Source organism: Mya arenaria, chromosome 2 (genome assembly GCF_026914265.1).
Source record: "Mya arenaria isolate MELC-2E11 chromosome 2, ASM2691426v1".
In the NCBI taxonomy this organism is placed as follows: Eukaryota; Metazoa; Mollusca; class Bivalvia; order Myida; family Myidae; genus Mya; species Mya arenaria.
The window spans coordinates 68,466,923-68,493,934 of NC_069123.1; the positions used below are offsets into that span (position 1 = coordinate 68,466,923).

Here is a 27,012-nt window from a genome sequence, read left to right on the forward strand (position 1 = left end):
TTGTATTTAACATTTATTTCACGACATTAAAATTACAATACTGTACAAGAGAAAAACATAATGAAAAGTGATTTTAATGCAATACAATCGTAATTTGCTGAAACTAAACAGAATTATTAAACAGTTATTACGAAATACATGTTACTTGAAGATGTAGGAACGACAAATCATCATAACAATACAAAGAAAATGTTCATATTAAAGCTATATTTGAAATATAATTCCATTGTTAAAATGTCTCTTTTTTCTGCTTAAATCCTTAAAAGCAAAAATATTTTTATCATGATCCATTTTGCTACCAATCATGAAAAATGTTGATTGCCATCAGACCTGTTGTGCAATTAGTTTCCAGTTACACACCATACAGTGCCTAGCATCCATTTTATAAACAGTTGCTGCATGATCAGTGTGCTGAATACATATCTGAGTCACAAAGTCACATTATCTTGCAAGGTGATCTCATCGTGAGGAACTTGAGCTTGAGCGACTGTGTCGCCGCCGCCTCACGGGTGACCTGCTGCGAGAACGACGACGGGGTGGGGTCCGGGCACGGCGGGGAGGAGACCTGGAGTTAAACATATAGACATATATACTTCACTCTATATCAAAGTATTGAATGTGTAAAAATCTACAGTACTTAATAGATGATTCGCTCCGATGCAGCGAAAAACGGTTCAGAACTCCCCGATTCCATATGGAACCCCAAAATTTGATCCAATCTGCATATTAAACATGCATCCTAAAAGCTGACCCGTTGTATCCACATTTTAAACATGTCAACTTTTGTTACGCGGCAGGCAAATGGTTAATAGTTAATCTTGCAGCCAATCAATAAGAGTTTCTGTTTTACTATCCTAGTAACATGGCGTTTCCCTCATTGAAAGATCCTTCTCAAGAACTAAACATTAGAGAGTGGGCACATTTCAAGCTCTGCAAGGAATTGATACAAAAAGCATCATGTTAAATTTATTTCGATGACGTTAGTTATCCTAAGTCTGGAAGCTCAACTTATCTGATGCAGCATTTGAAAAGGAAACACTCCAACTATGTGCGCAAACTTTGAGTCTGTCAAATTTTACAGATACAGAAAAACACCGCACATAACAGAAACTATCTGTTAATATGATTTAAATGAATAACAAACCATTTTTTGTTTTGTTATTCGTTTAAAATTTATCAACAGATTGTTTCTGTTATAAGTGTGTGATGTTTTTTTTGTTATTAATATTTGTAAACAGAAAGTCTTGTTAATTAAAATTTGTTATTAATGAACACTGTCCTTGTTTTTTTATAATTGCAATGATTAAACAACCTTAAAAACTTAATATTACATAGCAGCAATAAGTAAAATATGTTTGATATCGGAATCGAATCAAGCTTTAAGTGAAGCATTGCAGCTTTAGTACTTTATTTATACAGTATTTCTTGTTGTTTGTGAACAATGAAGATCTTTCACATCCGTTTATGATATAGACTTAATACTTTTCCTTTCAGTCTTACATATTGGCAACCATTACCAATATATATCATTCAAGAAACTTTGGTTAAAAGCTGCAATTTTATAACATCATTTGTGAAATAAATGTAATGAGAAACTGGTCACATTAAGCATGCAATCATTACCTGCGTGTTCGCTCATCTCGAAATCTTGGTGGAGAAGGTCTCCAGGAGCGTCCAGACGGAGGGCCTCGTCTAGACGGTGGTGGACTTCTCCTGGCAGGTCTAGGAGCTGGCCGCGGTGGCAGGACAGTTTGGGCAGTCACCTCCTGGCCATCTATCTGACCTAAAAACAGAATGTTATGTTGCTTTTAAACTCCCTTCTGATATTTATGAACACAGCTAAAATGACTGACTACTTTAACATAAATATGATGTTAATACAGGCACAAACCATTTACACTGAATCTGTTTAATTCATTCGAACCCAGTGTTAATAATGTGAATAAGATATTTTCACCTTCCTTTGTATCCTATAGAGTTCAATTGAATAACTTTTTATTAAAAAACAATTTATAATTTTGGTAGAAATACAATCAAAATATTCATAATCATAAAAGTAATTTCAAACAAGTTTTCTCACAGAACTAAAACTATACAGGCATAAACTAAAGCACTGACAGCTGTAACTTGTAAGCATGTATCACAGTGACACTAACCTCCATCCATATGTTTGACTGCTTTGTCAGCTTCTTCTGGATTTGAAAAGTCCACGTAGGCAAATCCCTTAGAGAAGCTTGGGTGTGCCCTGTCAGGGGGCATCTCAAGGTGCTTGATCACCCCATACACAGAGAATATCTCCTGTATGTGTTCCTTCATCACATTACGGGTCAATTTACCAACATGCACCTTTGTCGGCCGAGGTGTTGGACTTCTCTTCTTGCGCTTTGGAGACCTGTTTAACATAAAACACACATGTTACTTAGTGAGAGTAAGTTACCATAATAAAATATTCAGGAGACTAGAACATTGTTCAAAATCATTGGAATTTGTTTCAGTACATGTTCAGTCCATATTTTGCAGCTTGTTTTGAGATCTAAACTGGGCTATATTCCCTCTCACAAAAAATATGTATTTCCTCTCGAAAAAATCCACAAATATCCGAATGTTAAAAAAAAAATTGTGTTTTTTTTTTTATAGTTGTGCTCTTGCTCAAACATGATCAACTTACATACATTACAGGCACTTACTCTCCCCCTGACTTCTTGCGTGGTCTTGGTTTGTCCCTTGACCTTGAACGCCCACTTCTTGATGAGCCGCTGGACGATGATGAAGATCGGGAAGAGCTGGAACTACCTGAGGAGCTGCTGTCAGAGGATGACGAACGCGACCTACTTCTTGAAGAGGAACTGATGTAAGAAATTTTTCATATCATATCTTTAGTTAGAAAACAAGAGCTGTCACAGAGACAGCGCGCTCAACTATTCTGCCGCTTTTCGGTGTATGGAATGAAAAGTTTTGGGGAAACATGCATGGATCACTGTTACGTTAGATTTCAATGCAATACATGGTGTGCTGAGAAATTTACATAAATTGAATTGGAAAATATTTGAGGTGGTACGCAAACTTTAACGTAAATTCTAAGTAGAAAAAGGGGCATTATTTTGTCAAAATGCTTGATACAGAGACCTCCTCATGTGTACAGGCTGGGGCATGATGGTGAACAAGCTTGCGAAGTTTCAAAGCCAGATGTCAATGGACTTTGAAAATATTTGAGGTGGTACGCAAACTTTAATGTAAATTCTAAGTCGAAAAAGGGGCATAATTTTGTCAAAATGCTTGATAGAGTTACCTCCTCCTTTGTACAGGTTGGGGGCATGATGGTGAACAAGCGTGCAAAGTTTAAAAGCCAGATGTCAATGGACTTTGAAAATATTTGAGGTGGTACGCAAACTTTAACGTAGATTCTAAGTCGGAAAAGGGGCATAATTTTGTCAAAATGCTTGATAGAGTTACCTCCTCCTGTGTATAGGTTGAGGGCATGATGGTGAACAAGTGTGCAAAGTTTCAAAGCCATATGTCAATGGACTTTGAAAATATTTGAGGTGGTACGCAAACTTTAACGTAAATTCTAAGTAGAAAAAGAGGCATTATTTTGTCAAAATACTTGATAGAGTTACCTCTTCCTGTGTACAGGTTGGGGGCATGATGGTAAACGAGTGTGCAAAGTTTCAAAGCCATATGTCAATGGACTTTGAAAATATTTGAGGTGGTACACAAACTCTAACAAAAACTTTAACATAAGTGGTTAAGCCGACGCCGACGCTCGGGTGACTAGGATAGCTCTCCTTATTCTTCGTATAGTCGAGCTAAAAATACAAGATAAGCTCAAATGAGCTATATTTGAACATGAAACCGAGGTTAGAAATAACATTGAATGTCAAAACTGAGGATTAAAAAGATAAGAAAATTGCAATTTAAAAACATGGTACTGGACATTCATTTAAATGCATAAGGTAAAAATAGATTCCTGTCACATGACTGTCAAACTTTCATGCAAAACTTACATACTCCACACTTTCAAAGTTGAAACCATGCTAAAGTTAACATTATCTATAATTTAAATATATCTTTAAAATTATTAAAGACTATGCATATGAATGTATTGATTTTCTTCGTAGACAAAAAAATCACTAAAATAAAAGACCTAAAAAAAATAATAAACAAGACGCCAATGCGGCAACACCGCATTAAAGCCCTATATTTTATTTGACGAAGCAATTTTGCAAACCTAGGATTTGAGCTAGTGACCAAGTATTTTTAACCAAAAAGACCCATATTTATACTTATCGGAGATATTGTTCATACAAATAACCTGATTAACAGAAACTATTCCATTTGTGTGAGAAAAAATGAACATTTTATAAATACATCAGATTTACCAATAAGATCTGTCTCAGAGACCTAGTTCTTGACCCTAGATGACACACTTTATCAACTAAGATTTCATTTTTTTATGACATCGGGAAAATATTTCCTAAGATTTGACCTAGTGACCTAGTTTTCGATCTGAAGTGACCCATATTCACAAAAGATTAAGACAACATGTAGACAAATATTCTGACCAAGTTTCATAAAGATTTGATAAAAATTAATGAATTTTTATGACCGAGGAATTCTTGTTCCTAAGATTTGACCTTGTAACCTAGATTTTGACCGTGGGATGACCCATATTAAAGAACTTTCAAGATACATGCATTATGCAGACAAATATTATGATCAAGTTTCATAAAGATTTGACCTTGTGACCTAGAATTGACCGGGGATGACAGATATAAAAAATAAGCAAGATGTTATGCAAACAAATATTCTGACCAAGTTTCATCAAGATATGAATTTTTTTTATTGAATTTAAGATGTGGAAATATTTTTCCCTAGTGATCTTGATTTTGACCCGGGTTGACCCGTATTAAAAAATATGCAAGATATAATGCAGACAAGCACTCTGACCATGTATCATCAAGATTTGATAAAAATTGTTGAATTTATTACCATCAAATATTTCTTCTAAAGATTTGACCTAGTGACCTAGTTTATGACCCAAGATAACCCATATTCATATATATTCAAGATAACATGCCAACAAATAGTCTGACCAAGTTTGATAACCATTGGATAAAAACTCTATTTTATTACATAAAATGAAAAGAGAAATACAGAATTGTTACCGCCCGCCCGGGTTTGCCATTCTTTAACCCATAAGTTATTGATGAAAAATCCTACTAAAAAGGAAACCAAAATCTTATTCTATTACAGAAGATTTTTGTTTTTTGGAGATATGTCTTTAAATAACTAACCTGCTGCTATCTGAACTTGATGACCCGGCCCGTTTCTTTTTCTCTTTCTCCTTCTCAGTGTCCCGACCACGGTCAGGCATTTTTGTGTCTAAAATATATATACCGGTACATAATATCAATTTCTGCCAATATGATCAGGGTTCGAATTTAGACTCGCATACTCCCAAAATGTGAGCGACATTTGCAAATTGCGAGTGACTTTTATTCAAGCTCGCAAAATTCTGCGAGTGTTTTTTTCTAGACCACAAATTTTTTAAAGGGAAGTAGAATAAACATGAACTTAACTCCGCTACGAAGTCGAGTGTAAACAGCCTATAAGTGGCATGTTTACACTACCAGTATAACAGTCTGCGAAATAAGCCACACGCCCAATGCCCGTGGCATATAAAAAATCCGTCGGGCCTGTCAAAATCGGCAGAGTACGCCCGGCGGGCCTATGATTTTTTATGGACGAATACTTGCTTTATTTCGCAAATAATCGATTTTCTTTTTGTGTCCACAAAAAATAATCATAAAGTGTGTGATTGCATTACAATGCTTCACGGTATACACTCTTTTAAATACATTTATACTGTTTTTTCAAATTATCTGCCATTTGATGACGTCACGATGGGATAGCCGATAACAGAACCAGTTGATCAATTTTCAGCGATGGAATGCGATATAAGGTACAGAACAGACTTCATGTCTTTAAAAAACATTAATTTATTATAAATGTAGAAAACATATTTCGTACCAATTAATCAAAATTGCTGTGCCTCGACTAAAAAAATTGGTTTGTCACATATTTTCGCCATCTCGTGATTGTTTAGAATTGAACATTGATCAAGCCCAGTCGCGAATATATGTTTGCAAACCCTATTTTAATGTTATGGTATGAAATTTGACACAAATCTAAATATAAGAGCTGTTATTTTTTCATGTTTGTATTCTTCTGTTTACGGATTTTAAATGTTAAGTTCCTGAAAGCCATATACTGGCTATGATGAACTGTGACCTAGCAAACGACTGACATTGAAGTGAAAAGGACACAAAGTTGATCTAATGATTGCAGCTAAAATAATTCATGTGGAACAATAAATAATTTTAAGAACTTTCACATATTTGACCAGGTGATTCCATTGTCACCTTTCGGTTACATCAATTAGATATCATGGAATGTTTGTACTATATTAAATAATTCAATATTCCAGGTGCATTGACCTTCACGATCACTACAACTCATCATCATGTTCCGATTTCACTATGTCGTGCACTGATTGGCTAACGGAATTTCCGTAATATATATAACTTGATAGATGCCATTTTTGTTTCGTCCTATCTTTGGCATTTGCTAAGATGCTTAGCCTCGACTCGCACCAAAGCAGATAGTATTTTTATGAAATAACCTACATACTTTAAACGGTATATGGTACTGAAATCATTGAGTCATCCAATATAATAAGTATGTGTGTTTCAGAAGAAGACAATTGACAGCTTAGTCTCTGAGGATTCAGATGCTGATGATGATGTGAAGATGGCTGAGGACCATGTGTTTTCTTTGTTGTCCTTTTTACAAGAGAATAGCATTAAATACTCTATGAAGAGGTCAAACTTGTTATTTTTCTTTTGGGCCTATGAAATATGATTCGGGCCTATGGATTTGTTAAGGTTATAGGCCCGAATGGCCTATGCTTATTTTTTGTTATTTCGCAGACTGGTATAAAGAAGACAGTACGGAGTCACGCTCTAGTAAGTTTTCAAGAATGGAACAAATACGGAAAAGGCTGAGTTTTATCCCAAATCTTTCTGGGATGCTCCGAGGTGTGCATAATACAAAGTGAATACAAATGACGTAATCACCTAGCTCAATCATTGGCTAAATTTAGCGTTTTCGCACACTTTTATGTAAACCTCATCAACCTTTGAATATATCCACCCAACTGTCAAAGTGAAAAGACTTCGATACAGTGTGCGAAATTAATGGTAGCCCGATCGCCCGAGGCGACGAAAAAATGACCCGGGCTACAAAAAAAACCTTTAAGATAGCCCGATGGGCGATGAAAATAAAATCATTGGGCTTGTTGATAAAAAAATTGTCGGGATGATATTTACCTTGACACCGTGTACCTATTTCCGGAAATATCTGAAATGGAAGTCAAATGTCGTCCCATAGGGCCGTACACGCAAATAAACAATTTTCAGACTTTCTATAGTATGTGTATACACAAACAAATTGGGTCGGAACAAATTTACCCACGCAACGCAACTTTATCATAGATGAAAGCAGGGTACCAACGCATGCCCCGTGAATAATTTCCGCTTGCGCAATGTCCAAGTCAGCATATGCGTAAAGAAATAAAGAAAGATTGTAAATCATGTGCACGGCTCTGTTTGACAATATTTGACTTCCATTTCACTTGGGCCTAAAAAAAAAATACATTTGGTTCGGGTTACCCGACCCTACCTACGGAATAGGCGCCGACCCTACCGTTTTTATAGTCAGTTTAAAAAAAAAAATGAAAAACTAAAAAAAAAAAAAAAAAAAATTCGTTTTTTTTTTTAATTGCTTTTTAATATTAAGTTTAAACCTTAAATGCTTGTACAGAAGATAGCTTTAACACCATTCTCCAATGATGAAAATTATATTCTTATATTAAACCTAATAAAAAAAAAAAATAATAAAAAAAAAAAAGCCTACCTACCCTACCTATTTTTTTTAAGGATGTAACCCTAACCAAACAATTTATTTTTTTAGGCCTTGTATCGTGATAAATATATTGTTCCTCTTAAGCACACGTGTTGAATTGATGGGGCAATAGCAGGAAAATGCATTTTAGTCTTGAACATTTCGGTAAAATTAGCGGGTAGTTGGTTCGTCAAGTAACATGTTTTAGGAAATTTGGGGTTTAAATTGCATTTGTTTTCGTTGAAACTGTACATTTCCTTAAAGATTGACACTGACTCTACAAGGAAAGTCCAAAAATGTAGAGTTTGGTTATGATTTGATAAAATTATGACTTCTTAAACATGGTCATTTCAGCAAATATACAATAAAAAAAATGCCAATTATCACAAGTTACTGTTACCACATCATAATCTTACTTTAATAAGAATTGATAAAAAAAAGGGCGGGGCGTGGGGTGTGAAAACAACGCAACCTGCCCCTGTGCTTTAATGTTGATATTTATTTTTGGATGTTCACTACACATTAAAAGGAAATAGTATGTACTCGCTGAAGTTCTTTAGCTAGACAGGACCCTCAACTCTGGCAACAAATAAATGAAAAAAAAATGCTTTTTTCATTTTTCAATATGCAAAAAATTGTTATTTACAGTAAATCACATCCAGTCTCATCTTTTACTGAATAAAATGAGATCTAGATCAGTTTGTATATCATTTTGTCTCTTTAAAAATTAAAAATACTCACAAATATGTTCTGTGATTTTTCTGTAAACTTCTGGGCCACAGAAATCTGGGTTGGGCTACAGAAATCTCATTGTCTGTAGCCCCATTGGCTACCAGGGTAAAAAGGTTAATTTCGCACACTGCTTTGATATATATTAAAGTCCAAAGCATCCACACTACATTTACTGTCGCTTTTAATTATTTTAAATTTATATTGTTATTGCTTTTTAATACTGATACACATAATGAAATCTGTAGCGTGCTCGCGGAATGGGTATTACCTGATGGCGAGGGTAAATATACCCCCCCCCTTCAAAGTGAACAATGTCAAAAACTTAAGATTGATACTTTTTAATATTTATTGTATATCTTATATCTACTTTAATTAGACAATATCATAAGTAAATAAAGCAAATAATAAAATTTCAAGTTGATTTTTCATTTTTGGAGTTGCCTCAAAAAGCACTCAAAATTAAATTTGAACCCTGATGAGATCTAAAAAAAACAAAAACATTTGGTTCGGGTTACCCGACCCTACCTACGGAATAGGCGCCGACCCTACCGTTTTTATAGTCAGTTTGAAAAAAAAAAGAGTAAAAATAAAAAATAAAAAAAAAATATATTTTTTTTTGCTTTTTATTTTTTTGTCTTTCAATATGAAGTTTAAAACCTTAAATGCTTATATAGAAGATAACTTTAACACCATTCTCCAATGATGAAAATGACATTCTTAAATAAAGCCTAATAAAAAAAAAAAAATAATAAAAAAGCCTACCTACCCTACCTATTTTTGAAAAGGATGTAACCCTAACCAAACAATTTTTTTAGGCCTGATATCAATTGAAATCATCCTCAAAGGGATAATGTGCAGGTATCAAAACCATAGCAGTTTTGAGAAACCTGTATTATTTAATGTTTTTTTGATAAGGAAATCTGATAGGGATGAGAGTTAAATTTACAAAAATAATGTCTTGAAAATTGTTATGCTACGAGCTCTATTCATTATTTTAAATATAATTATCTTAAATATGTCTGAAATACATCCAAAGTACATTTGTTTTATTTTAAAATATAAACAACACGCCTATATATATAGCATCCAAAAAACAACATTTTCTATAAGCCATTGCTTGACTTAAGTTTTCAATAGACTATTGAAAACTTAAGTCAAGCAATGGCTTATAGAAAATGTTGTTTTTTGGATGCTATATATATAGGCGTGTTGTTTATATTTTAAAATAAAACAAATGTACTTTGGATGTATTTCAGACATATTTAAGATAATTATATTTAAAATAATAAGTTTATATTCAAGACTAAGGTAAATTGATCATATATGTATTTTGACCAGTCAGTTTCCATAAAAGGCAACTTTCAAATAAAAGCTTCGCAGGTGACATATATGCCAAGATCTGCTAATAACGGAACATGTTTGAGGAAGGAAATAATAACAAATAATAATAATAATAATAATAATATAATAATAATAATAATAATAATAATATACATGTATCTTATTAGAAAATAGAACGTTATTTCCACGAACCAGCTAAAACTAATATACTAGTATATACGAGTCACATATTCATAACACATACACCAAAATATTAGTTCGATTGATTTATAAGAGGCAGCGATACTCACCGATATAGATTCTGATAGTCCAGAAAGTTTGTTTACATTCGTACAAAAGCGTCTCCGGAAGTAAACTTTTTTAGTCTGATATGTTACGTTTGTCCTCATTGGCTTAAAAATATTTTTAAACCAATCAAATAGTGGCTAAGAAGATTCTCAAAATGGCGACCTCCAGACAAAATCCCCGTCAAATTGACGGAAGAGAAGAAACGATGTTTTCGTCCATTGCTAGTCAATTCTTTCAGATGGTGCCTATACGGAGAATTCAGTGGCAGGTATGCATGCGTTTAAACATGATGATTGTCACCTGTCTCTTATAATACGATTAGAATCTGCTTATTATAAATTTTGGATTGATATATCCGAAATACATGCAAGTTTCATGAAGATCATCATCATCATCATCATCATCATCATCATCATATTGATCATTACTAATAATTGCAATCCTCTGATAAATTATTATCGCCGTGAATAAAGAAACTGAAAGCATGCAACTGAAACGTCTTGTTGTTGTTTATGTTGTTGTTGTTGTTTGTCGAATTATGGCGTCGTCGTCGCCTATGGTCTCGATGTACTATATCGAATATTTTTGCCGATATCATCTTAGTGCTTTATTCTATGTACTTGAACTCTTGTTACTTTTTTTTTTTTTTTGGACTCATCGAATTTTGGAAAGTTGTGTGTTTTTTAAAAAGGAATTATTTTTTGTTATTTTTTATAAAATTAAATATTTATAGCCTGTTTGTTTCTGACAGATATAAGCTTAATGAATCCATCAGTTCTTCTTTCGCACAGGTATTCGTTATTTCTTCTATTTCACCCGCTAATAACCCCAACGTAATTGCTACTTTGGGTATGCAATATCTGTATAGTATTTGCATAGTTCTTTCTTCCAGTCCTCTTCTAGCTTCATCATACTTTTTACAGTGGAATAAGAAGTGGTCTATGGTTTCAGGAACTTGGCAGACACTGCAACAGTTGTCTGTTTGGTCTGGTGTCTGTTTTGCCCAGTGATCTTTCAACCGGGTGTGACCACTTAGGAGTTGGTTGATTTGGCTGAAACATTTTCTTTTCTTTTCACCAACGCAGTTTCTTACCCCGGGTGTGACAAAGATGTCATGTATGGCGGAAGACCTCTCAGAGTTACGGTATTGGGCTGACCATTTTTCATTAATTGCTTTTCTTTTCATCATTTGCATGACTTCACCTGCATCTTTCTTTTCATCATCGAATTCTGCTTCATCAAATTCTGCTGCCTTCTTAGCCCCTTTTTTTGCCTGCTCGTCAGCCAGCTCATTTCCCTCTATGTTTTTATGGCCAGGTATCCAGTGCACATGGAGTGTATTACCATTGTCCTCTAAACTTGTTACAGATGTTTTAATGTTAAAAACGGTTTCAATTTTGTTCTTGGGAATCTCTCTTGAAAATGCTGTTGATATTGCTCCCTGGCAGTCTGTGAATATGTGAATGTTTTTTCTTTGTGGTGTTGTAGCTGTTAGGAAGTCCAGTGAAAGTTCAATACCCGCCATTTCGCCAGAAAAGTTGTTGCCAAGTTTTGACACGCCCTTATTTAACAAAACTGGATTTGTCTTGTATCCTTCAAGATAGATGGCAGCACCCGCACCGGTAGGGCCTGGGTTACCCAGTGAAGAGCCGTTTGTAAACACTAGGATGTCTCCTCCAGAGCTAGCATCTAGTATGTGTGCTATATTTGCTGTCTGGGTTTCCTTATCCACAGTGAATTGTTCGAAGTTAACCTTTTCGCGTGTCCTAGAAAGACCAATGTACTTCACGTTGTACTCAAATTCCTTCTCTATATTTTCTAGCTTGATTTTGTCTTTGAGTTCTGTGTAGCGGCACATTAGAAGCGCAAATGTTGTAGGTTTCCCTCTAAAACTTGACCTATTTGACATCCACTTGTTAAAGTCTGCTTTCAGTGGATCTTCATCTCTTTTGGCTACAATTCTGACCAGTTCCTCTGCTTGTCTCAACTTAATGTGAATGTTCATTGGTAGGGTATTTGTTAATAGTTCCAATGATTCTGTGCTTGTACTTGGTAAACATCCACTAGCTTTTAACATGGCGCTGCGTTGGACCGGTTCAAATGCGCGTATGCATTGGTCAGTTTGAGTGACCAGTACAGGTAAGCCAAAGTCCAAAATTGGCAAGACCAAGGCTTTGTAGAGTTTCATATATGTAGTCTGTGTGCAACCTCTGTATTTACTTGTGAAACAATCAAGTCCTTTTAGTGCCCTGTAGCCAGCCATTGACTTCTCATGAATGTGGGTGTTGAATGACAAGTTGTTGTCTATGGTTACCCCTAGCAATTTTTTGTTTTGAACCAGCTCAATGGGAATATTATTGTAAACCAACTTCTTAAAGGGTTCAATGTCAGTTTTGAATAGGATTGCCTTAGTTTTTTCAGAGGCTATGCTCATGTTCCATTGATCACACCATATATTAATCTTATGAAGATCTTCATTTGTTTTTTCAATGGCGTTTTCAATTGACTTGTCACTGTTCCATATGCTGGCATCATCTGCAAATTCTGTATGATGTCCGGTCACTCCATCCATGCTGTCCCTTGTGTAGAGGTTGCAGAGTGTTGGGCTCAGAACAGACCCCTGTGGAATGCCTACTTTAGAAATGATTAACGGAGACTTGTGGTCATTTACCTTTAGGTAGTATTTTCTGTCGGTTATGAACTCCTTCAAGTATATCCAAAGTCTTCCACGAATGTTGCTGTTGAATGCCTTTTGGAGTAGACCAGCCCTCCAAACTCTTTCAAAGCATGATTCATAGTCCATGATGACTAATGCTGATTTTTCACCCTTATTGTTGTTTTCCTGTATGCTTTGTACAATACGTAGTAGGGATTGCGTACAAGACTTATTTTTCCTATATGCATTCTGATATTTTGACACTGCTTGTTCTGTTTCAAGTTTCCATGTTAGTCTCTTTTTTATAATTTTTTCAAGTAATTTTCCAATGATGCTTTCTAATGTTATAGGTCTGTATGATTTAACTGTATTGTAGTTTTCTTTTCCAGGCTTTGGTAGCATTATTTTTGGGTCTGTTTTAAAACCGCCTGGCAGTTTACCTCTCTCCCAGCATCTTTGGAACAAGAAAAGCAGACTTTTGCTTAGTAATTCGCCACAATTTTTCAACATTACCCCAAAAATTCTCTCTTCTGGACATGGTGCACTGTTCTTGTCAAATTCTTTTAATACCGATTCTACTTCATCAAGTGTTATGTCTGAATTTTCCATTGTGTGTGGATCTCTCACCAGAGACATTCTTTCATCATTTTCAATGGTTTCAACTTGATTTTCAATTTGGTAGTAATGTGTATGGCACTTTTCTTTCACTTCGAGTGTTTCTTTACCATATTTTTGTTTCATTTCTTGAAAAATCTCCACATCAGATACTGCTAAGGATAAGTCTTCTTTAACAATAGGCTGGACTGCACACTTGGATTCATCACTTCTATGTTTGTTTATTATTTTCCAAAACTTCTCTGGTTTCCTAGGATCCAGCTCATGTGTCAGTAGGTCAAGGTATGCAGTTTTTGCCTTTTCTATAGCTTCCTGGAATGCCTGTCTTGAAATACTAACTGCACGTTCATTAGCCGGATCTGACCTTACCTGGAATTTTCTTTTTGCCTGTTTGAACTTTTTGTTGAGCTCATTTAATTCAAGTGACCAATAACCTTTGCTATGTGGACAAATCTTCTTCTTAGGTATCACATTTTCTGCACAGCTGAGAAGAGTCTCTACTAGAGATGCATACATTACATCCACACTTGAGTTTGTTTGTTGTTCAATCCATGACTGTAATCTCTCTGAAGTTTCTTTTTCCCAGGTTAACCAATTGGCATTTTTAAAATCCCATCTTTCTTCAGCTTTCCAGGTCTCTTTTTCACCCAGTTGAAATGTTATGAGTTTATGATCTGTGTTTAAGTAAGCTTCTTCTTGTACTTTCCAGTTGCTGATGTTCTGTGACAGGGAGCCAGTTACTATAGATAAGTCAATCACTTTGTCATTTCTAGTGGGTGTCTGATTGTTTAAGACCATTAATTGAGTTCCTTGTAGGTATGTATGAAGTGTTATGCCCAGTTTATTATCTTTTTTGCCGTACCAAAATTTGTGTGAAGCATTAAAATCTCCAAGTATTATTAACGGCGTTCCAAACCCTTGTGCTTGATCTATTATCTCCGTAAACTTTTTAAGCATAAGTTCATTTGATGGGGGTATGTATACAGAGCATATAAGGAAGTTGCATTTTTCATGGAAGACCTCACACCAAACCGCCTCTACATCACATGATCTTAGATCTTTTCTTTCAAATATTTTTATACTCTTGTCAATCATCAGTGCGACTCCACCTCCTTGTATGATTCTTCTTTCACTAGCTACCCAGTGCCATCTTTTCTTTATTGTATCTTTGATATCAACTTCAGGATGCCATATTTCTGATATTGCAAAAATTTTGATGTTTTGTGATTTTACTACATTTTCAATAAAACTAAAAGATGTGTTTATTGATCTTATGTTAGCTTGAGCAATCTTCATTGTACTTTGTAGTATTTAATATCTAAATTAAATGCTACTGTCGTTGTTGTAGTTGATGTTTCAAGCTGATAAATGCTTGACACCCTATGTACCCTGATGAGTGATCTCCTTTGCAATTTACGCAATGCTTAGCATTCCTGCACTTTCCTGAGTGGTTACTTGAGCAATTTTCACAGCAGGGATCTGATTTGCAGGATGCTGCAATATGACCAAATCTTTGACAATTGTAGCACCTGGTTGGGATATTCCGTTTGCTGCGATACGGATGAACGCTGACTTGCCTGTCCTGAATAATGATTCGGCTTTTGAAAAGCGTTTGTTGATCCTGGAATGAAGCACAGCTAACAACAACTATAGGTAAAGGTTTATTTGTGTCTCTGTATCTCAACCTTCTGTAAGATGCCTGTATTCCTGTTTGCGCAACAACTTGTCTGTGGATATCAGTTTCTTTTATGTTGGTGCCCACGTTTTTTAGCACACAAGCTGGTTTGGGATGGGTATCATGTACAGCCAATTTTCCTTTTCCCGTAGAAAATGATCCTTCTGGCCAGTCTTGAAGAAGTTTCTCCTTATCTTCTTTATTTTGTGTGTGAATTGCTATCCCACCTCTAGATAGGGGATATGCTAGCCTTACATTCACTTTTTTCTGTTTTGCAATCTCTTCGCGTATGATTCTACTATCTTTGAATTTTGAAGGTGACGAGATACCATCAATGATGAGGCAGTTTTTACTGAGGTCCTCTTTAAAAGTTGCTGGTTCTTTGTTTGTTTGATCGGGTTTGTGCTTTATTGATTCCGTACTATTGTCTTTTCTGCTTGATGTAGATACTTCTGACTGCTGAAGAGCGATAAGTTCAGGAGCTGGAATCGTATCAGTTTGAATACTTACATCAGCCTGGCTCTTTTGCTGATTATCTTCTTTTTGTGTATTTGATTTAACAAATCTTATCCAAGGAGAGTGTTCAACTACACACAATGCACATGGGAAGAGTATTTTGTGTTTATCTATTTTGTACAGGTCTTCTATCCGTAGATAAGAACATTCAAGATGCCACCACTGATTACATATATCACACTGAATCCAGGGTCTGTCTGGGAAACGTCGAATCTGGTCTGGAGGTTCTATTTTCAGGCAAGCACAGCAAATGGTTTCTTCAATGTTTCTTGGGGATGGTGGAGGTGAACGGGATTTTGATTTGTTAATCTTCTTTTTCTTGCCCTTTCTTTTTCCAGCCATGTTTAATAGTCTGTATTTACATATTAATCTTTATTTTGGTATTTCTTAATGATAACATAAACTTTTTACCTTAGTGTTCGTTGAAAAGAAGTGAAAACCGTGTCCAAACCTCGTCAAAGCACTTTGTTTACATGTTTATATCTTTTACCCGTACCGGAAGTTTATGTTGTTGTTGTTGTTGTTTGTCAAATTATGGCGTCGTCGTCGCCTATGGTCTCGATGTACTTTATCTAATATTTTTGCCGATATCATCTATGTGCTTTATTCTATGTACTTGTACTCTTGTTACTTTTTTTTTTGACACATCGAATTTTGGAAAGTTGTGTGTTTTTTTTAAAAAGGACAAAAAATATTTTATTTTTTTATCAAATTAAATATTTAAAGCCTGTTTGTTTCTGACAGATATAAGCTTAATGAATCCATCAGTTCTTCTTTCACACTTTTCGTTATTTCTTCTTTTTCACCCGCTAGTAACCCCAATGTAATTGCTGCATTGGGTATGCAATGTCTGTATTGTATTTGCAAAGTTCTTTCTTCCAGTCCTCTTCTAGCTTCATCATACTTTTTACAGTGGAATAAGAAGTGTTCTACAGTTTCAGGAACTTGGCAGACACTGCAACAGTTGTCAAATTTTTGGCTTGCTGTTGCCTATGTTCTCTTTGTACTTCGACAAATTTATTCGCCGTTATCATCACATAGTACTGCTTCACATTGTGCTTTTACTCTTGCTACTTATAATGATATAAACATCACTTAATTTGGAAAGTTGTTTGAGTCTGTTCTTTTTGATTTATCTTGATTTTTAACTATTTATTTTATCATTACATCCTCTTCGTTTTCGTCAAATAGTCTGCCAAAGACGCAACTAAAGCTTCTTTTGCGTCCACAGGAATGTTTTCTATTTCACCTGCAAGAATGGCTATTGTGATTGCCCCACAGTTTATTCCAAAGCGATGTAGGTGTTCTTCAGTTCTTTTTTCTAGAGCTTTTCTTGCCACTACAAATTTTTTACATTGAAAAATGTAGTGGTCCACTGTTTCAGGAACCATACAGAAGTCACAGTTTTGGTCATTACTATCGGTTATTTTAGCCCAATGGTTTTTTAGATGGCTGTGTCCACTTAATAGCTGGTTGATTAAGATGGTTGTTTATCGAATTATGGCGTCGTCGTCGCCTATGATCTCGATGTACTTTATCAAATATTTTTGCCGATATCATCTATGTGCCTTATTCTAAGTACTTGCACTCTTATTACTTTTTTGACACTTTGAATTTTGGAACGTTGTGTTTTTAAAAAAAAAAAATGTAATTACAGGGCTCATCCTAGACAGAAATTTTTGGGAGAAGTGAGAACAGGGGAGGGTGCAGGAGGGGGTTTCCCCCTCCTGTAGGTCGGAAAATTTTGAGATTTTAAATGTCAAATGGTGGGTTCTGGTGTGTCCTTGACAACTTTTCTATGCATTTAAATAGGTGTTTAAAATAGTCATACTGGTTGTTTTTAGTTTGAATTAATTTGTTGTATATACCTTTAAAAAAAAGTCAAGTTTCAAACATTTTATTACATGCAAACCTATCATGCACACATACATATATATCAGAATTTAAATACATGATAAATAAATAAAATAAGCTTATAAATACAAACAAAACTAGCTGAAATCAAACAACATGACATCAATTGTAAAAAAGAAAAGAAAAAAAGTAGTCAATATAACATCACATCATAGTTCTCAAAACAAGAAGCACTATGCACTCGATCAGTCTACACAATGTAGGTCTCAAGGTGAGATTCATCAGAAAACTGTCTTCTGTCTTTTCAGCGGCCTTGTGCTGATTTGCTGAAAATACACAAACTATTTCTTTAAAAATATTTCACAGTATCTCATCATTTTCAGCTGTAATTTAAAATAATTTGGGCATATATTACAACATGTTTTAAAATATATAAAACCAGACACCTTAAAACGAACACCACTTTGAATTGATTTATCTGCGGACTAAGCAATGCTTCTATTGTTTTAATAAAATTTAATACTTACACAAGCCATGTCTCTGATGATTGGTTGTTTTTGCTGGTTGGTCATGTCCACGGGCGTAGGCGTTGTCCAACTTAGCACCTCTACAAACTTCGCAGTGCCATTTTTTATCTGCATCTTGTTTGTACCAACTGAAATTATTTTGATAATTTTACTTTTTGAATGATTTCTTATTTGAACTGTCGATCATGGCATCACTATCAACATCGTCAGTTTTACGTTTCAGGCCTGGGGAATCCTGTTTGTTTCCGACAGATATAAGCTTAATGAATCCATCAGTTCTTCTTTCACACTTTTCGTTATTTCTTCTATTTCACCCGCTAGTAACCCCAATGTAATTGCTGCATTGGGTATGCAATGTCTGTATAGTATTTGCAATGTTCTTTCTTCCAGTCCTCTTCTAGCTTTATCATACTTTTTACAGTAGAATATGAAGTGGTCTACGGTTTCAGGAACTTGGCAGACACTGCAACAGTTGTCTGTTTGGTCTGATGTCTGTTTTGACCAGTGATCTTTTAGCCGGGTGTGACCGCTAAGGAGTTGGTTGATTTGGCTGAAACTTTTTCTTTTCTTTTCAACAACTCAGTTTCTTACCCCGGGTGTGACAAAGATGTCATGTATGGCGGAAGACCTCTCAGAGTTACGGTATTATTTTCATTAATGGCTTTTCTTTTCATCATTTGCATGACTTCACTGGCATCTTTCTTTTCATCATTGAATTCTGCTTCATCAAATTCTGCTGCCTTTTTAGCCCCTTCTTTTGCCTGCTTGTCAGCCAGCTCATTTCCCTCTATGTTTTTTATGGCCAGGTATCCAGTGCACATGGATTGTATTACCATTGTTGTTGTTGTTGTTTTGTCGAATTTTTGGCTTGTTGTCGCCTATGTTCTCTTTGTACTTCGACTTCGTCTAGTTCGTCTTAGTCTTGGTCTTGGCCTCAATTAGCCGCAATAACTTCCTGTAGGACTGGTCCACCAGTAAATGTCAACAAATAAAGTCTCACAGGTACATTGTTTTAGTGACATCACATTGCAGAGTTATCAATTTGAAAACCGTTCTGTATTTTCGACGAAGGCACTTAATTCTTCAGCGATAATTTGTCTATGCTCTTCCCAGGTAACTCTATCAAGCATTTTGACAAAATAATGCCCCTTTTTCTACTTAGAATTTACGTTAAAGTCCATTGTCATCTGGCTTTGAAACTTTGCACACTTGTTCACCATCATGCCCCCAACCTGTACACAGGAGGAGGTAACTCTATCAAACATTTTGGCAAAATTATGCCTCTTTTTCTACTTAAAATTTAAGTTAAAGTTTGCGTACCACCTTAAATATTTTCAAAGTCCATTGACATCTGGCTTTAAAACTTCGCACGCTTGTTCACCATCATGCCCCCAACCTGTACACAGGAGGAGGTAACTCTATCAAGCATTTTGACAGATTTATGCCCCTTTTTCGACTTAGAATTTACGTTAAAGTCTGCGTAACACATCAAATATTTTCAAAGTCCATTGAGATCTGCTTTGAAACTTTGCACGCTTGTTCACCATCATGCCCCCAGCCTGTACACAGGAGGAGGTAACTCGATTAAGCATTTTGACAAAATTATGCCCCTTTTTCGACTTAGAATTTACGTTAAAGTTTGCGTACCACCTCAAATATTTTCAAAGTCAATTGACATATGGCTTTGAAACTTTGCACGCTTGTTCACCATTTTACCCCCAGCCTGTACACAGGAGGAGGTCTCTGTATCAAGCATTTTGACAAAATTATGCCCCTTTTTAGACTTAGAATTTACATTAAAGTTTGCGTACCACCTCAAATATTTTCCATTCAATTTATGTAAATATCTCAGCACATCATGTATTGCATTGAAATCTAATCTAACAGAAATCCATGCATGTTTCGCCAAAACTTTTCAATCTATACAACGAAAAGCGGCGGAATAGTCGAGCGCGCTGTCTCTGTGACAGCTCTTGTTATTGCCTCCAATTCTCCAACTTGTATTGAAGCACTCTTGGCAACTGGCTGGCTCAAGTCTACTCTTTCCTGATTATTGAAGTATATGCAGGCTCCTGATCCACATGGCCCTGCATTTCCTAAGCATGACCCATCTGTGAATGCAATTACAGTGTTCACTTCATCTTCTGCAATAATTTGTGAACTAATCTTTTTGGAAGCTTCTTGTTGTGCTAGATTTCTTGTTTTTGAGAAACCTAGGTTGTTCCAGTATTATGGCCGTCTTCTACTTGGTTGTAACCCTTCTAAGTAGGATGCCTCTGGTTCAATTGAATTTGTGTTTATGTCGGTCAGTGATTTCATGTCTGTTACTTGTTGTAGCATTTTTAGCTTGACTATTCGAAGAATAGTTGGGCTATACTACTCGCCCCAGCATCAGCGTCCGGTTAAAGTTTTAGGGCAAGTTGGGATTTTCACTTATAAGTCCAATACCCTACATTCAATTGACTTAATACTTCACACAGTTGTTCAGGGCCATCACATGATGAGGTTAGATAACTCCATATTATTCTTTACACAGATTATGGCCCCTGATTGACTATAGAACTTAGGTTAAAGTTTTAGGGCAAGTTGGAATATTTATTAATAACTTCTATATCCTTTGTTTAATTGATTTAATACTTCACACAGTTGTTCAGGACCATCACACAATGAGGTTACATAACTCCATATCCTTAATACAAGTTACGGCCCCTGATTGACTTAGGTTAAAGTTTTAGGCAAGTAAAAGTTAAGGGCAAGTTGGGATTTTAATAAAAAAAAACTTCTATACCATTCATTAAATGCACTTAATAAAATTCAAAATTATTTATGACCATCTTACTACAAGAAACGTAACTCCATTTAAGCCTAAATACAAATTATGGCCCTTGAACTTAACCACATTTTCATAGTTATTTGAATGACTTGCGTCATTGTTTGGGCGGGCTGGTGGGAAGGCAGCATCAAAGTCACCTTATGTATCAAATAATTTTAGTTGGGTTTGACATAAAGAGACCAAAACATGGTATTATTACATCGTTATTGTATTCTAAGTCAAAGCGGCGTAGTCGAGCACGCTGTCTTACGACGGCTCTTGTTGTTATTGGTGTTGGTTGTTTTACTTGATCTGTCCTCTTTTAACCCATGTTTAAAGTCTGTTTTATCAGGGATGTGTCAGGTTTGGCCATTATCTTTGTACATTCTCTGATGGCAATTTCTTCAAGTCTCAGATCTATTGGTTTGGTATATTGGTTTTCGTCTTCTTCATAGTTTTTTGGCTATGCCGAATGGCTTGGTTGTCGCCTATGGTCTCCTTGTACTTTTGACAAATTAATTCACTGTTGTCATTGCATGGTACTAATTCTCTGTGTACTTATACATTGATTCTTGTTAATTTAGTGACAGGCACTTAAACGGATAGCTGATGTTTACATGATTAGTTATTGTTTATTTGTTACAGTATTTATTATTTTTAACTCTTCTTTTTAATCTTTTAAGCAGGTTAAAAAAAGCTGGGCACCGACTATAACAGGATTTGTGATCCCCAGAACAGTTTTTACACTTTTGTTTGTTTTGTTTATGCATTTCCCTACATGGAGTTCTGCTCAGTTTTCACAGAAGTTGACTTTTTTACAGATTGCAGCTATGTGTCCAAATTCTTGGCACTGGAAGCACCTTGTAGGAATATTCCTCTTGTTTCTGTATGCCTGTACCAAAATTGTCTTCTTTCAAACTGTGAACTTACTTTGAAAAAGTTTTTGATGGTCTTCAAAGGACTCAAACTCTACAATTACAACAAGTTGTTGTTTTATTGAATTTTTGGCTTGTTGTCGCCGATGTTCTCGTTGTACTTTGAGGAATTGATACGCCATACATATCATTGTACTTGTAACTCTTGCTACTTATTAACTTTTGTTAACGCCACTTAATATGGGAAGTTGTTTGAGTGTATTTTTTTTATTTTTTTATTATTATCATTATTATTACATCCTTTTTGTTTCCGTCAGTGATCTTTGAGGCGCATATGTTTGATCAGTAGCTGATTTATTATACTGACCATTTTTCTGTTGTTTTCACCAACACATACCCTTTTACCAGGTTCAATTGAAACATCAAGTTTGGCCACAGATTTTTCTTTGTGATGGTATTGTTTCAGCCAGATTCCTCCATATCTTTGTATTTCATTGTTTGTCTCACTGTTCTTCCGTCAATTTTTTTTATCAAATTCTTGGTCTAGCTTTGCAGCATCCCTTGCTCCTACTTTTGCTTGTTGGTGTGCAAGTTCATTACCTCTGATGGTGGTGATATATCGTTGTTGTTGTTTATCAAATTATGGCGGCGGCGTCGCCTATGGTCTCCATGTACTTTATTGATTTTTTTCTCGATGTTGTCTATGTGCCTTATTCTGTGTAATTATACACTTGTTACCTTTTTTTTACTGTACAAATTTCAGAAAGTTGTGTTGTTTTTTTAAAGAAATTTGTTTTAGAGCCTGTCCGTTTCTGACAGATATAAGCTCAATGAGTCCATCAGTTCTTCTTTTGCACTTACACAATATTTCTATTGCACCGCTAGCAATCCCAATGACTTCACTTGACTTTTTGACAACCACATGTTTAAGTCCTGTTTCAGTGGATCTTCTCTTTTTGCCTCAATTCTAACCAGTTCCTCTGCTTGTCTTAACCTTATGTGAATTTTCATTTGTAGAGAATAAGTTAATATTTTCAAGGATTCTGTGCTTGTACTTTAGTAAACATTCACTTGCTTTTAACAGAGCGCAGTGTTAGACCGTTTCAAATGCGCGTATGCATTGGTCAGTTTGAGTAACCAGTACAGGTAAACCAAATTCCAAAATTGGCAAGACCAAGGCTTTGTAAAGCTTCATATATGTTGTCTGTGTGCGGCCACTATATTTACTGGTGAAACAGTCAAGACCTTTTTACATGTCAATAGGTTTGTGGAATAAAAGGTTTAAGAACAAGTTGAACATGTATATGAATTATGTTAGTATTTTTTCACGTTTTTGCCAAAACAAAGCTATTTTTCTAAGGGCCTCAACTTTATTCCCTTAAAAGTGGTAAAAAACACTGCTGTAATAATCAGGTATAGCCAAAGTCTATCTCTTATCTCAAGACGTGTTGCCTTTTTCAGATCCCTAGCTCTATTTGTCCCTGGGTTTAAACCAGTACTGTAGTGTGTTATATATGCATATTTTTTCTACCATATGGACATGAAAACCTCACAAAGACATTTTTTGTGGGAGAGGGGGCTCTGGATCCACCATGAGACATTTAGCAATTAACTGTGTTCATGTTTACAGAGTGCAGATGTGCAGAAAGAGGAGCTAGGTGTTGACCAGCAGCGGATCCTGTTGTCCCTGACTGTGAGGAGCCAACTTTGCCAGAGTTATCCCCCTTCCACACAGTACCAGAGGGTGTTCGTCAAGAAACTTCTCAGTCTGGTTTGTTTGTTTTTGAAATTCATTTTATTTTGTCTTGTTTGAGTCTGTCAAATCTTTAGGATTTTCTGTATGTTTTTTTTAAATACGCTTATACAAAATAATGAAAGCCTTATATTTATTTTAATTTTATGCTACATAAGATAAGGACTACTTTTCGTAGGTGTGTTCATTTTTTGTTATACGTCATGGATCTAATTTGCCCATATCCAATTTCAAGCTACTAGAACTAAGTCTAGGTCTTGGTGTTTTTGTTTTAAAGGAACAGACAATACTTGATGCACTGATCAATTTTTCCATTAATTTACATGATATGACTTGACTCTACTTAATGTGTTCATCTGTAAGATAATAACAACTGTTGAAAACTATGTGTTCATTACACTACATGTATTGTTCCAGCTGGAGGAATATGATGTGGAGATATGTGACGACCTGTATGAGGTATACACGGATCTTCTACAACAGCATGACACAGAGGAGGATGCGCTTTGTTATAAGACTTTCTCTCTGGTTAGTTAAAAATATCTATGGGATTTGTTATGTAGATCTATGCTGATAGTGAACTGGTTTGTATAATTGTCTCAGTCCTACCTGGCATTGATATTAGTCATCTGTGTCAAATTCTAGATTTTAGTTCTACTGCTCACACGCCTTGTATCACAACCAAACTTGTTAGATATTCATGAGAGCTAAGTTCCTTTTTTTAAACCGGCCAGATCTGACTATGAATGACTGGATTATTACCCTTTTGGGCCTCTTGTTTAACTAGCCCTGAAAATAATTTCAGCAAACTGGGTTTGCGAGCTCATGCTTATTTCTGCTACTTTACCCTGAGTCTGTGATCCATGATTATAAATGAAGTACTCATATTTCACAATCATCTACCCCATCAACGTCAGAATTATATATACCACCCTGACTTGTGGTACATGTTAGCCATTTATAATTGAGTGTTGTATATTTCAGGGTGAGGAAGAGTCTGTAACAGTAGTGGAGTCAGTTAACATGATCTCATTTGGAACGACTGGCCTCAGCACTTGGCAGGTGAGGCAACATTTTTGCCCTCTATGTGCTTAGAAAGGGCATTTGGATTGCTATTATTATACCCCCATATATATCTGGGAGTTGCCTTCATCATGGCCCTAAAAAGTTGTGTCATATGTAGCTGCAAAAGTATTTCACCAGCACACATATAGCTTCATATGTATGTTGGTCATACCTGGGCTGTTGTGCCCTCGCCATTTCTGTCACATTTCACATGGGCTTACAAGAGATATGGCTCTTGACTTTGAAAAAAAATGTCAGAATTTTTTTCTGTCACATGTAGCACCAAAAGTATTGCATAATTATACATGTACACTCATGAAACTTCATGGCAATTTTGGTGATCATGGGAACTTTCGCAGATTCATTTTTTTTTGCGACATTTCACTTTCTATAAGAAGTTCAAGAGTTACAGCCCTTTAGTTAGTTAAGTATTGTCTGAAAAATCTTGTGTATTGCTCCTATACAATGAAATTAAAGAGGAATGCCATTTCTTTAACAGTTCATTTCTTAGTTCTTCATTGATATTTAACCTTTCCTGTGTCCAGCCCGTGTCTAAGGTCATTATAACTTCCATGTTCATTTCAGGCAGCCCAGCACATGGCAGAGTGGGCATTTCAGAATAAGAAAGTGCTGGAAAACAGGTAGAAATAAAATGAATTATAAGAATTTTAAATTAATTTTAATAAGAATTATGTTTCAAAAGTTTTTGGCTTTGGCTATATAAGAATAAAGAAGACTGTTACAGTCCCCTTCCCTCACATGAATGTCAACATCACTTTTACAACTTGGTTTTAGGCTCTAGCTCCCCTAAGCATGAAGGACTCAAGATGAGCCAAGGTCTGTTGTGCATCCTTGACATTTTTGGCCGTAAATTGCCTCTTCTCAGAAACAACTTGACCGATTGTGCTGAAACTTGACTAGAAACACCAAGGCATTAGTCCCAATCAAAAGTGCCCTTTTGGCAACATGTTTCATGAAGGGAAAAAAATGAAAACCTTTTCATGAGTTGCAATGGCTAGAGCTTTTTAGCTCACCTGAGCACAAAGTGCTCAAGGTGAGCTTTTGTGATTGGTCTATGTCCGGCGTCTGTCGTTCATCGTCCATCGTCAACAATTGGTTACAATCATCTTCTTCTCCTTATTCGCTTGGACAATTTTGATGAAACTTCATAGGAATGATCCTTGGTTGGTGCTTTTTAGCTCTACTGGCCAAAGGCCAGAAGTGCTTATGCGATGGTAATGTGTACGTAGTATGTGCATCCGTGCGTTCGTGCGTCTGTAAACAATTGCTTGTGAACACGATACAGTCTTCAGTTTTGATTGTATCTCGATGAAACTTGTACAGTATCTAGATATCCATTAGAGCTCGGTTCCTTTCGAAAACCATTTTAAAGAAATGCTTTCTATTTTTAGGCAGGTCTGCATGAGCGAATTCTATTTTTAGCCAAGTTTACATGTACATGTAAATTCAAGTCTAGAGTTAAGGGAGACAATTTGCAAGTCTAGGATTTTGAGAGACAATTTGCTTTTTGCTTCTGCAGTTGATTTTGTTAATTACTCTGCCTTGTTCTTGTTGAAAGCCCAAAGGCCATTTTTTAGCTTTAAGTTCTGTAGTTTGTGCATTCATCTTAACAAAATTGGTTGTGAATGTTTAAGTTATGCACCTGGTGTCATTACTGGCCACACCCAGGGTTCACAGGTTTGGTAAACATAAATCTGGAAAGGTTTGAAAATCTTTTTGTGTGTTCGTGCATCCATCTCAGCACAATTGATTGTGAATATTTGTTCAAATTGATCAATGTTGTCCTAGGATGCCCTTGACTTTGACCTTTTGACCAACTTTTTTTAACTTTACAACTACAGAATTTTTTACTATGAGTACAGTTTTGAAAGCATTTTTTTTTTGTCAGATGACTTTTACTTGGCACATATTAAAATAGTTCATGCAACTAATCTGCTTACAATACTTTCTGGGCTCAGATGTTGAACGTGCTACATTTTCAGGTAACCCAAACACAAAACATAAACTTTATGTCTGTTGCCTTTTACCCATACATACATGCTCTGGATTGAGATGACCACAAAAGCCATTCCAGTAGAGCATAGGCCCTTTTGGGCCTCTTTGTTTAAAATTGTTCAAAGAAAATAATTCCAAGCAGAACTGGTTGCCATGGCAACCTAAAGGAAAATGTCAACAATTGATTATAATCATCTTCCTCTCCTAAACCGCTTGGACAATTTGATGAAACTTCATGGGAATGATCCTTGGTTGGTGCTTTTTCAGGCAACTGTGACAAGTCCTGTAGGTGATCATCGAGGTAAAATGTGTATAACTTGCCATA

General features: G+C 35.7%; 2 protein-coding genes across 2 annotated transcripts in view; one reads left to right on the top strand and one right to left on the bottom strand.

Annotated features, from left to right (window-relative positions):
• Positions 1-10,434, bottom strand: LOC128208603 (RNA-binding protein with serine-rich domain 1-B-like). The gene is made up of 6 exons (XM_052912157.1): positions 10,326-10,434; positions 5,295-5,382; positions 2,688-2,846; positions 2,157-2,392; positions 1,624-1,783; positions 1-565 (listed from the first exon to the last, which is right to left on the bottom strand). Exons 2-6 carry the CDS (start codon positions 5,372-5,374, stop codon positions 460-462), a joined length of 741 nt encoding a protein of 246 aa, XP_052768117.1. The 5' UTR covers positions 5,375-5,382; positions 10,326-10,434; the 3' UTR covers positions 1-459.
• The window catches only part of LOC128208595 (uncharacterized), a 22,741-nt gene continuing 5,685 nt past the window's right edge, over positions 9,957-27,012 (top strand). Inside the window, exons 1-6 of the mRNA XM_052912150.1 lie at positions 9,957-10,002; positions 10,458-10,591; positions 23,484-23,624; positions 24,024-24,134; positions 24,591-24,668; positions 25,257-25,312. Coding sequence (XP_052768110.1) covers positions 10,478-10,591; positions 23,484-23,624; positions 24,024-24,134; positions 24,591-24,668; positions 25,257-25,312 — 500 coding nt within the window. The 5' untranslated portion in view covers positions 9,957-10,002; positions 10,458-10,477. The remainder of the gene's footprint in view (positions 10,003-10,457; positions 10,592-23,483; positions 23,625-24,023; positions 24,135-24,590; positions 24,669-25,256; positions 25,313-27,012) is intronic.

Excerpts from the sequence above, each read along its gene's own strand:
- LOC128208603 (XM_052912157.1), bottom strand. The coding sequence starts at position 5,374 with ATGCCTGACCGTGGTCGGGACACTGAGAAGGAGAAAGAGAAAAAGAAA. Across the intron at positions 1,784-2,156 it reads AGTCAAACATATGGATGGAG|GTCAGATAGATGGCCAGGAG; the intron begins GTTAGTGTCACT and ends TTCTGTTTTTAG. Across the intron at positions 566-1,623 it reads CGAGATGAGCGAACACGCAG|GTCTCCTCCCCGCCGTGCCC; the intron begins GTAATGATTGCA and ends GTTTAACTCCAG.